The sequence below is a fragment of the Enhydra lutris genome, unplaced genomic scaffold, assembly GCF_002288905.1.
Source record: "Enhydra lutris kenyoni isolate GAN:26980312 unplaced genomic scaffold, ASM228890v2 scaffoldscaffold4, whole genome shotgun sequence".
Taxonomy (NCBI): domain Eukaryota; kingdom Metazoa; phylum Chordata; class Mammalia; order Carnivora; family Mustelidae; genus Enhydra; species Enhydra lutris.
Window position 1 is genome coordinate 49,551,648 of NW_019154088.1, and position 13,010 is coordinate 49,564,657.

The 13,010-nt window shown below is 40.0% G+C and overlaps 1 protein-coding gene and 1 pseudogene across 3 annotated transcripts in view; both read right to left on the reverse strand.

Moving 5' to 3' along the window:
• Positions 1 to 13,010, reverse strand: part of LOC111140203 (thioredoxin domain containing 16) — a 108,427-nt gene that overhangs the window by 57,106 nt on the left and 38,311 nt on the right. For all 3 annotated transcript variants that reach the window (XM_022492552.1, XM_022492547.1, XM_022492541.1), the window contains exons 7-8: positions 6,521 to 6,642; positions 1,130 to 1,220 (exon numbers count right to left, since the gene is read on the reverse strand). In XM_022492552.1, the coding sequence (XP_022348260.1) occupies positions 1,130 to 1,220; positions 6,521 to 6,642 (213 nt within the window). The remainder of the gene's footprint in view (positions 1 to 1,129; positions 1,221 to 6,520; positions 6,643 to 13,010) is intronic.
• Positions 9,870 to 11,406, reverse strand: LOC111159073 (annotated as a pseudogene).

Genomic DNA, 13,010 nt, shown 5'->3' on the forward strand with positions numbered 1-13,010 from the left:
TAATTAATTGCATGTGGTTTTATCAAATAGTCACTGTTTTCCAAGAAGTTAGCAGGAGGGCTAATTAAAAACTCTTGCATGGTTGGGACATGGGTTAAGGGTCTGCATTCAGCTCAGGTCATGATTTCAGGGTCCTGGGATCGATCCCACATCAGGCTCCTGCCAACAGGGAGTCTGCTTCTCCCTGTGCCTGTCTCTTCCCCTACTTGTGTTTCTCTCATCCTCTGACAAATAAAAATAAAACTAAAAAACAAAAACAAAAACCCTTGCATGGTATAAAAAGGTCACATGATCACCATTTTGCCTTGCTTCCTATTAATTTTCCTGAAGAGCATTTTGAGGAAAAATCTTTAAAATACACTGGCTATTCCCTGTGTCTATAATTACCAAAGGAAAGAAACATCAACCCTAGGTTGCCCAGGCAAAAAGTCAAAAGAAGGCCTCTACCTAAAATTGTATGCTAGAAACTAAATAAGAAAAATAAACATTTAAAAAATTTTGCTCAAAAACTGTACTTAAATATAATTAAGACTAATCTGACAGGGGCGCCTGGGTGGCTCAGTGGGTTAAAGCCTCTGCCTTCGGCTCAGGTCCTGATCCCAGGGTCCTGGGATCGAGCCCCACATCGGACTCTCTGCTCAGCGGGGAGAGGGCTTCCTCCTCTCTCTCTGCCTGCCTCTCTGCCTGCTTGTGATCTCTGTCTGTCCAATAAATAAATAAAATCTTAAAAAAAAAAAAAAAAGACTATTCTGACAAAGTAACTTACAGAACTCTCAGGAAAAAATTCTGGAGTTTAGTTATGAAAGCTGTTATTTTATCACCTATGTGATCACTTTGGGAGATCTATTCCTCAAATACGCTTGGCCACTCATGGGATCACATATTGTGGCTTATCCATATTGTCTTTGTTCACCTTAGCCTAATATTACCTCTGTATATTTAAATTCATTTTCAGACTGTACAATGGAAGACAGTAATAATGAAGGGGATTTGCAGTTTCATTTATATATTCCCATCTGCTTACAATTCCTCTCGGGTAAGCCCATGATGTAAACTCTGATGGAGATGTTGAATAAGTAATGTGAAAGAAGCAAACATAAAATTGTTGACATATCCCTCTTGTACATACCCAATACTTTCCAAAAGGGCAGTTTCCGTGGTTAGAACAAACTGGTATGTAGTCCCAAATACAAAAGCAGCTTCCATGACCGCTCTGTGCTCTGAAGAAAAGATAAGAGAGTTGGGAGACAAGAAGTTAGTTTGTGTGACTCTCTGAGTATTGCCCTATACCCTTTGAAGCTCTATTACGAAGAAAAATTCCTTGTAGGAATCCCAATCGGGAAAATGCAGGCAGTTAAAGAAATTATGAAAAGTGTATTCTATTCAAGGAAAGAGAAGAGTTAATAGGAAATAGAAATGAGTTATACTTGAGAATATAACATATGACAAATCTGTGACAGTTTCCTCCTCATAGTAGGGGAGAGACTATGCATCCGCCATCCAATTTTTACATGTTATATTTTACGTATATGCCTACTTATTGTTTCTGGCTTGGTTTTCTTTTAATCAAAGTTATTCTTTTTTAAATAACTTTTATTAACATATAATGTATTATTTGCCCTGGGGGGTAGGGGTCTGTGAATCATCACGCTTACACATTTCAAACTTATTCTTATACATAGTTTTTAAAAAAGCAATTCAGGGTGCCTGGGTGGCTCAGCTGGTTAAGCGTCTGCCTTTGCCTCAGGTCATGATCCCAGAGTCCAGGGACCAAACCCTGCATCAGGCTCTCTGCTCAGCTGGGAGCCTGCTTCTCCGTCTCCCTCTGCCTGATGCTCTGCTGACTTGTGCACGTGCGCTCTCTCTCTTTCTATCAAATAAATAAATAAAATCTTTTTTAAAAATTAAAAAATAAAAAATAAATAAAAAGAAACAATTCTCCAAAACATATTAAGAAAACAACAATTTATCTCCCACCCCCACCCCATTTCCAATTCCCAAGGGACAGCTACTTTCAATTCTTTTATTGTTTCTTTTGGTATTTATCTCCAACTCTTATCTCTTGATTTTTTAAAGTGTTATTATTACTATTTATTGACTCTTTCCCAAAACCTCACCCCACATACACACTTCTATCCCCTCAATGATCCCAATATAGTTCTAATTTTTATTAGCTTAATTATCTGCATTTACATTGTCATAACTCAGCAAATACTATTTACAAGTGAGTCACAGAGTGCCAAATGAACATTTCTCCTTTTCTGAGCAACTTTTTCACTAGCTATAACTTTTTAATTTGTTTAAATTTATTTCTATTGCTAAATTCTTCCACTGCTGGCGAATGCTCTCAATACTTCAAATAGATCGGGCACCTGAGCAGTTCCCTCTTCTTGGAGACACTTCTGCAGAGCCCACTGATTCACTGCAGTGCCTGCGACTGGGCCTGCTGCACAGCTTCATCCTGGGAACTCACTACTCACTTCACCATCGTCCTGGGGATTCTCTTACTCCGTCTCTTGTGCTGGGTCCTTTGGCCTGTTACCCACATCCTCCTGACTGATTTGCTCCCTCACTCCCATTCTCTAGCACCTTGTGCTTGTGAGAGGATATATGAAATACACGTTTTGTGACCTTATGCTTATAAAAATGTCTTTATTTTATATTGTAACTAACTACAGTTGTCTGCATATTGAATTCTACATTCAAGTCATTTCCCCTGAGAATTCTGAAAGCATTGCTCCATTTTCTTGGGTTTCTAGGGCTGCAACTGAGAAGTCCAATGCAATTCTGATTCTTGATGCTTTAACTGTATACTCTTTCTTTCTGGAAGCTTTTAGAACAGTATTTGTTCCCAACATTCTGAAACTGCAAAATGAGATGTTTTACATTCACCCATTATCCTGGGATTCAGTGAGCCCTTTCAATTTGGAAGCTCAAATCCTTCAGTTCTGGGAAATTTTCTCAAACTATTTACTTGAAGCATTTCTTCCTTTCCATTTTGTTTGATTTCCCCTTTTCTCCTCACTGCCATTTCTAGGCAATCATCTTCCCCTCCCCCTCAATCTTCTACCATGTGAGGAGTTCATCAGAGTATCCCACTCACCATTCTGCCTTGGAGTCATCTACCACCCCAGCCAGAAACAAACCCCTCATGCCACAAAAAAATTTAGCTTCTGTCACATTGTCATTCTAATACTATTCCCTCATAATCCTTGGTGGATTCATTATCCCCGTAGATGACACTTGCAAATCGAGCCTCTCAGTCTTTGGTCCTCTCTAGAGATCCAGTGATCTCTCCTCAAGTCTACCTTAGCCACTCGCTGCTATGGTCCCACATCAGGATTTGTAATTATCAATCTCAAACCCCTCCAAAATCTCAATGTCTAGCATACCCTCAACCCCTTCCTTCTATAAACACACACCCCCTCTCCATCTTCATGTCACTCTGTCTAGTACATAATCCTCTAGGAACTACAGTCCTATCATTTTCACCATCCTCCACTCCTTCGGGGGGTTTTTTCCCTCTTAAGCTTCCCAGCTTACATTCCATGGTCAGTCTTCATAATCACTCACCTACCTGTCTGGCTAAAATACAATCCAGATTAAATCAGATATGCTGCTTATTCTGTACTTACACCCATAAAAATAAACATGGATGGAGGGAAAAACAAAAACAAAAACCTGTTAGCATCACCACACTAATGATCTCACTTTATTGTTTATTTATTTGAGAGAGAGAGCACATGAGCAGGAAAAGGGGCAGAGGGAGAAGATCTTAAGCAGACTCCTTGGTTATGCAAGGCATGACCCCACAACCCTGAGATCATGACCTGAGCCGAAATCAAGAGTCCAACACTTAACCTACTGGACCACCCCGGTGCCCCATGGGCTCACTTTAAATTACTGATACCAACTATTATTGCTGTCTGGCAAACTTTTTTTTTTCTTTTAAGATTTAAAAAAGAGAGAGAGCACAGGTAGCGAGGGGCTGGGAGGGAGAGAAGAATCTTAAGCAGATTCCCCACTGAGTGCAGAGCCCCGACACGGGGCTCGATCTCAGGACCCTGAGATCATGCCCTGAACTGAAACCAAGAGTCAGACACTTAATTGGACTGAGCCATCCCAGAGGCCCCAACCGTTCTTTATTTTCAGGCCTTCTAAAACAACTATTTCATGTCTTCTCTCCTCAAACTATCTGACGAAATCATCATTTTTATTTCACTGAGAAAAACATAGCCAGTTGCAAAAGCAAAAACAAAAAAACTTCCAGAAGCATATTTATCTGCCCACTTAACAAAATTGATGCCCATAGTCTCTGTCTTCCCTCCTTTCACCATAGATGAATTTTCTGTGCTTCCACCAAAGAACCACACTTCCCCTCGTTCATTAGATTTCATCCCCTCTTGTTGACTCAAAGATGTTATTCCAGTAATTCTCCCTGTTTTGTCCTCCATACTGTAGTTTCTGCTTTCTACTGGATCTTTCTTGTCAACATACAAATATGCTTAAGAAATTCTTCACTTCACCCACATACTCTTCCAGCCACTGCCCCATTTTCCTCCTTCCCTTAACAGCAAAATTTCTCTAATGAGTCTCCATATTCACAGCCTCCAGTTGCTCTCTACCTATTCTCTTGTACCCCATTAGGCATTTACCCTACCACTTTACAGAAACTGTGCTTGCCAAGGTCACCAACAAATCCCATAGTGCTAAGCATAATTAGGTCAATTAGCTCTTATCTTAATTAACTTTTCAGCATCAGTTGACACAACTGTTCCTATCTCTTCCTTAAAACCCTATCTTCAATTTGCTTACAGGATATTCCTACCATACAGTCCATTCCTTCTGTCTCTTTATTGTTTACATCTCACTTCAGTGACCTGTAAATGTTGACGGATCTCAACAGTTCAATCTTCTTCTCTTTCTCATCTAGCATCATTCACTTTGTGATCTCTTCTGGTCTCACGGTTTTATCTCCCAAATTTATAGCGCTAGTCTGTATCTCCACCATCAAACGTGGACTAGTAGCATCCAACTATCTTGCTGATATCTCTCCTTGGATGTCTAGATGGTATTTCACAAGTAGGATGTCCAAAAATGAATTCCAGAGCTTCTCCAAACTGTCTATTTTCAATCTTCCCTACTTCACTTATTAGCAATTTCACCTTTCGAGTAACTCAAGCTAAAACCTCAGAGCCACCCTGGTCTCTGCTATTTCTCTCTCATTCCACATCTAATACATCAGCAAATTCATACAGCCAAAATACTGCTAGAGTTCAAATTTACTGCCACCTCCACTGCTAACACCCTGATCCAAACCACCCACCAACATCTCTCACCTGACTTACTGCAATAACCTCCTAACTTTCCTTCCTTATTCTACTATTCCTCCTTCTAATCTATTCCAAACATAGAAGTCAGGATGATCCTGTTAAAATACAAATCAGAGAATTCTGGTTCCACTGTAGCAACATAAACCCTCTCTAGCTCATCTTTCTCATTGATGACAATTATAAACTATGGACAGTAAACCTGAGAGCCCTGTAAAGTAAACAAAAACAGGCTAACAGTAGATGAAATAATAGTATATTATTACAAGTATGTTAAATTCAGTGGCATGCTATGTAGCTATCAAGTTTTATGTTTACAAAAATTGTGATTTTATTTCATGGAGCATTTACATTTTTTTAAAGATTTTATTTATTTATTTGACAGAGATCACAAGTAGGCAGAGAGACAGGCAGAGAGAGAGGAAGGGAAGCAAACTCCCTGCTGAGCAGAGAGCCCAATGCGGGGCACAATCCCAGGACCCTGGGACCATGACCTGAGCTGAAGGCAGAGGCTTTAACCCACTGAGCCACCCAGGCACCCCAGCATTTCCATTTTTAAAGTGTCTTTAACATTTTATATTAACATGATCAAGTTAAAACCATTAATAAATCAAAGTCTTGAAAGCATAATAATAATCTGTTCATAAGATGTTTATAAACTTCTTGACTACAAAATTACGTAATTTTGCATTTTACAGCTCACGGTGATGCTGTCAAAATTACATATTCTTTAAGTCAGGAAAAAGTCATCAACAGCAAATGTTAAAATAAAACAGAAAGCCATTCAGTCAACATTATCGAATACAGTAAAATACTATACCAGGTACCAGGAGGACCATAAGGAGATAAACATAGTAACTAACCCTTATAGGACACCCTTACATGTCAGGAACTATCTTAATTATTTGAACTCATTTGGTCCTCACAATAACACTAAGGGGTAGGCATAGTTATTTTCACCACCTTACTGATTAGGAAACTCAATTTACGTAAATTGTGCAAGTCACAGTGTAAGTCATGGGGGCACAGCATCTAACTAGGCAATCTGGCTCCAGGGTTTTTGTTCAATCATATTACTATGCTGCTTGCTTAAAGAAAGAAAACTTAATGGTAAGGATCCTATTTTAAGTCCTTCAACACATTCAGACAAGTGCAGACGCACAAAAACGATTAAGAGAAAAGTTAAATACCTGGTGTTCCAATGGCTCTTACGTAGGAGAATGCAATGTTGGCTTTTCCTTTCAGAGCACTTTCTATGTTCTGAAGGTCTTCCAGAGTGGAAATATATTTTACTTCATTAAAAAGAAGAGCACTGAAATAAACAGAGATACAATGGGTAGAAGAACCTGATATGTGGTTATTTAACACGTGTTTTCAGTAAGTTAAAGAACCTAACCAAAAAAGAAACTTAACTCTTTTGAACAAATTATCAGCAGTAAGAACTTAAGCATTTTCTTTAAAGATTTTATTTATTTGAGAGAGAGGGAGAGAATGTTCGAGCATAAACAGGGAGAGAGGCAGAGGGAAAAGGAGTGGCAGACTCACTGCTGTGGAGGGGGTCCGACACAGGGCTCAATCCGAGGATCCTGGAATCATGACCTGAGCCAATGGCAGAAACTTAACCAACTGAGCCACCCAGGTACCCCAGAAACTAAGCATTTTAATACTGAATTAAAATCACTCTCTTAATCATTTATCTATACCTGAGAACATCAACCAGGAACAGTTGTGAGAAATGGTACTCCTCCATCACAACTACCTTAATGTATTTAAGTTGTATGCACTAACATTTTATACTGGCCCAATGATCCCTTACACATCTCAGCCTTTAACATATTTGAACTCTTTACACATCTAAACTGAAGGCTTTTTCCCATGCATATAAGGCTCTTATATGTTCCCTGCTGAGCATGACATACTTCTCCAGCCCCATTGTGTTTACCATTCCTCATGTCTACCATACTTTAGGCACACCTCAAGGCCTTTATGCACAGTTCTCTTTGCTGAAAACTATTCCCTCTGCTCCTTCTCATATATCTGGTCTCACTTTAAACATCACTGCCTCAGAGAAACCTACCCTATTGGTCCTATGTAATTAGGTCTGTAGCATTTTTCTCTTTAATTTCACACTATTTGATCCTTTGTAGCACTTAATCACAATTTATATTTACTTATATATGTATTTGCTTGTTTATCCCTGAGTCTCTTATTAAACTGTTACCTTCCTGAGTCAGGGCCTTGCATATTTTAATCACTATAACAATAATAACTTAGAATAGACCCTAGTACACTCTAAGGAATCAATAAACATTTGTTGAATAAATGAAAGAAAAAGCAGGGTGGGAATTATTTATTCCCATTCATCTGAAGAAATGCAAATCCAAAACAGAAGAGCTTACTCATTCAAAAAGGCATTTACAGAATTGAGGAGCCAGGAACAGAACATAAAAGACGTCTCTTCATTCCTAACTCAGTAATTTTTCCACTTGACCAAATTCTTCCAAATCATCTTTTCAATATATAGATCAGACTAAGTAATCATATTTCTTCATCCAAAAGAATTTCCTTTCTAAATTTTCTACTTTTTTTTAAATTAAAATATTTTATTTATTTGAGAGAGAAGAAAAGTGAGAGACAGAGCATGAGTGAAGGGGAAGGGCAGAGGGAGAGGGAGAAGCAGGTTCCCTGCTAAGCAGGGAGCCAGATGTGGGGCTTGATCCCAGGATCCTGGAATCATGACCTTAGCCGAAGGCAGCCACTTAACCGACTGAGCCACCCAGGCACCCCTTAAATTTTCTACTTCTATATAGATTATTTATCCCTAACAACTCATTCCACTTAATCCCCCACATACACGTGTGTGTGTGTGTGTGTGTCTGTGTGTGTGTTAGGCTAAACTTTAAGGATTTTTAAAAACTGTTCCAAGTCCATATACTTAGATAAGCAAACTGTCTCCAATAAATTAGTCCACCAGAGTTTCCTCTTATGGAAAACATGGCACTGTCTGAGAATATAACAGTTTTCGAAGTTTCCGGCCTCAGGATCCTTTTGTACCTTTAAAAAATCACTGAGTTCCTCAAAGAGCTTTGGTTTACGTAGGTTACATCTATATGTAGTTAACAAAATAGAAATTGAGACAGCAATTTTAAAATATTTGTTAATTCTTTTAAAAATAATAATAAACACCATTGCGCATTAATACTCTATTTAAAAATAACTAAATTTTCCAAAACAAAAAAAAATTTGGCATTGTTTTATATTTTTGCAAATCTCTAATATTTGGGCTAAATAAAAGTCAGCTGGATTCTCATATCTGCTTCTTCAATCTGTTGTGACATCACACAACACACCATATAGCTTTTAGAAACTGAATTCATAATAGAATGAAAATGAAAAAAGCAAATAATGTCTTAATATTATTATAAAACTATTATGACTTCATGGATACCCTGAAATAGGTGCCCAAATTACAGTGGCTTACATATTTACCTATACATCCTAGATCTCTTCATTTAAAAAAAAAAATGTAAAACTTAAATTTCTTTAATTCCCAGGGCTCTTTTTTTTTTTTAAAAGATTTTATTTAATTATTTGTCAGAGGCAAAGAAAGAGAGAGAGAGGGGGCCAGCATGCACAAGCAAGGGGAGAGGCAGAGGGAGAAGTAGGTGCCTATGGGGGGGCACCTACCTCATGTCAGGCATAGTATGAAGCATTCCATGGTAGTGGCAGTTTTATCAGTTTGGGGACTGCCCAGGTCTAAACTCTTTTACTTGGGGGATTTCTGCTTTCTATGTCTTCACAGTGGGCAGAGCCCAAATCCCCCCCACACAAAAGCTAATAATATCATAAATTTGCTCTTCCAGGCTCCCTGCTGCAAGGCATGGCCATATGACCCAGAATCACTTGCCTGACGTTCTGGATCAGGAGCCAGTGATGTAAAGAATAAGGGACAGAACAGAATTGATTTCAAGAGCAAGGAGCAAGGAGCCTGATGCAGGGCTCGATCCCGGGACTCCAGGATCATGACCTGAGCCAAAGGCTTAGGTGGCTTAATCGACTGAGCCACCCAGGTATACTTCTTGTTTCATTTTTAAAAGATATATTTACAGGGGCGCCCGGGTGACTCAGTGGGTTAAGCCGCTGCCTTCGGCTCAGGTCATGATCTCAGAGTCCTGGGATCGAGCCCCACATTGGGCTCTCTGCTCAGCAGGGAGCCTGCTTCCTCCTCTCTCTCTGCCTGCCTTTCTGCCTGCTTGTGATCTCTCTCTGTCAAATAAATAAATAAAATCTTTAAAAAAAAAAAAAAGATATTTACTGAGCAGTACTATTTGCTAGATATTTTCATACGTTTTCACGTAAATCCTCAATGGTACTATTTAAATATTCTTTTGGTAAAAACTATAAATGTTATTTTAAACATTTTCATTTACAAAAAAATTTAAAAATGAATGATTGGAACCTTTTTACACTCTCAGGTTCCTTAGTATGGACAGACCTTGCTGTTAAAATATCCCCCTACAGTTTCAGTCAAGGAGCGTATCAGAGCACAGACAAGGAGACCCCACCCCAGCGCTGGCAGGTCAACCCAGCCGCCCAGACCTGTTTGATAGCATATGGGTTGAGATCCACTGGGACAATCACACCTGGCATGACCACCACGGCTCTCTCCATGTGATTCAGTTTGTAATCAATGTAGTGTTCCTGGGAAGATATGGCAGCCATCTGATGCTTGGTCTATTTCTGCTTTTGCTTCCTGCACTGCATGACAAAGCACTGTCTGAGTTGTCCAAGGCTGGGTAGGAAACACTTCTAGGAGACAGAGAGCACCAGGACCAAGATGAGGCAGAAGATGAGGGCCATGGTGCCTGTGACCACCCTGTGGATCTGCATGGTATTCTCAGCATGCTCACTGCTGGGGAGAGCCACAGCAGCTGGCTCGTGTGTGCCACCGAGCTGCCCCTCCCTGCCATCAGCAAGCACGGTGGCCGGACTGGCCGGGAGCCCCAGGTCACTGCTGTTGGGATGGTTGAGAGCAGAAGACCGACGTTGGACTAGGCCCTATCCTCGCACAGGTGGAAGGTGTCCACAGCATCTAGGATGTTTTTGCCCTGTGTGTACTCTGGGCTGGCGCACTGGGAGTTGTCATCGCAGTGCCCCTGGAAGCTGTGGAGCCACGAGGCCAGGCCACACACAATGCGTCCACAGTCCCATATGTTCCTCCTGGCCAGGATGATGCTCATCAATGATTTCCAAGAGTTGAGGATCCAGGCCTCGATGCACGTGAGGCAGCTGGAGTCCAGCTGCAGGGTCTGCAGGTGCAGCAGGATCTCAAACACATGCTCCATGTACTTGATCTTACTGCCCAACAGGTCCTTTTCTCCAGGTTCCAAACCTAGTCCAGCGAGCTAACCACGATGGCCACCTTATCCCTCTTCAGGCAGAGGGAGTGCCAGAAGATGAGGCGTGGAAAGTAGGTGAAGTTCAACTTGACCAAGTCATTGTGTTCCATGTGCAGCTCGGTGAACTTGAACAAGTCAGCAAAAGAGCTGCACGCCAGACTCCAGCTGATTGTATTCAATCTAAATATTCTGTATTATATACACATGAAACAACCTGAGGGACTATTTAATCTGTCTGGATCATAGTGGTGGTCACCGGTAGAGCTGAGATTCAAACCCAGGTCTTCTGACACTGAGGCCAGAACTTTCTAAACTATGTTTAGTACTGTCCACTCATAAATGGGAAACTAGGTGAAAAGGGAAGCAACTGATGAACGTCAGGGGAGTCTTGGTGGCAATCTGGGTTATTTGCTGCTTATACATTTTGGCTACCTGTCCAAAATTACCCTTGAAATATTTCAATCCAAAGGGAGAGGACATCTAGTGAACTTAATTGGACTGCCATGTAATTCTAGGCTTGGAAATTACATCTGCCCATTTATCTTTACTGCTTTAGCAGCTTTAATCCATTTGCTTCAAAAATCATATCTGGGAGTATAAATCTCCCTTTTTTGTTTCTCAAAAAAACTGGCAAATATAAATTAACAAAGCCAACATATGGGGGGCACCTACCTCATGTCAGGCATAGTATGAAGTATTCCATGGTAGTGGAAATTTTATCAGTTTGGGGACTGCCCAGCTCTAAACTCCCTTTTGGTTTGGGGATTTCTATTTTCTATGTCTTCACAGTGGGCAGAGCCCAAATCCCCCCCACAAAAGCTAATAATATCATAAATTTGCTCTTCTAGGATCTCTGCTGCAAGGCATGGCCATATGACCCAGAATCACTTGCCTGACATTCTGGATCAGGAGCCAGTGATGTAAAGAATAAGGGACAGAAGAGAATTATTTCAAGAAGCAGTAGAGCAATAGTCAGCCTTAAAACTCGGACTAACAACAGTATCAATGACAGCCCCAGCACAGGTGAGGCAAGTTGTCACATCTGACACTCAGCGCTATTGCACCAGTCACACCCAGACTAGTTGTGGGTCATGTTTTTGACTATAATTTAGAACCGTATTAACTTTGAGTCCATTTCTCCAGCCCTTCTAGCGAGCCTGAGATTTCCTATATCCACTCCAAATCCTTTTCTGCTTAAGTCAGTCAGACCCAGATTTTGAGGCTTATCACTAAAAACACTCAGAAATGCACTCAGTCTTGCTTAATTTTCATAGCAACCATCTGAGATCAGTACTATCATTAACTCCATTTTATAGATAAGGTCATGGGTCTTAGAGAGGTTACCTTGCCTAATGTCCCAAAGTTCATTAAGTAGTCATTATCTGTGAGGTAATAATAACCAAAACTAATGACATTCACAATCTAATGACCTCCGTGATTGTTCCCAGTGGCTTCCTAACTTTAATACATTTTTAATGTCAATCTGTAGAATACGGGGACATCTAAAGATCTCGAGGATCCATTCACAAGCCTGTGTCCCTTTACTCAATTCACAAAGAAGAGAAATACTGAGAGAAATGGGTAAAAGGAAAAGTCTGTCTTGGCATTTTCTTATTTATTGATGGGGTGAAATAGCTTAAAGCAGTTCTGACCTGGAAGCTCTTCCTGTCCCAGAAAGGTCTTCCTTTTCCTTAGCATGCTTTTCCTGAGACCCTCCTATCACAACCATTAGAATATGGCCCAGAACTGAATGGGTGTCAAAAAAAGAGAAAGAAGGATAGGGAGAGAGAGGGAAAAGAAGGAAGGAAGGAAGAGAGGGAGGGAGGAAAAAAAGAGAAAAAGAAATGAAACTGAAGTCAACTTGACCCTGCTTTTGGAACAGCAGGCCATTCAGCCTTTTCTTCAGAAAAAAGACTATTTTTACATTATGTTTCTGTCATTATTCCTAAAAAAAAACCACTAAAAAGGAAATATTACCTTCTATTTTGCCATACCAAATCCCTATGACAAAAAAAAAATTTTTTTTTTAAAGAAGAAAGAAAAAAATGGGGAAGAGAGGAAGGAGGAAAAACAACACAGAGAGAGGAACAGATTACTTTTCTCTAAATTAATTACATTGTGACTGGGCAGATCCATGTACAAAATGAAATATCCCAAAATATTGATTTAAGCATTTTCTAAATTAATACAGTTAAAATATCAAACAAAAGCCACCTCTGAAATATAAATGGAGAGTACAAGTAATAACAAATTCACAAATACCGGTCTTATTATTTTTGTC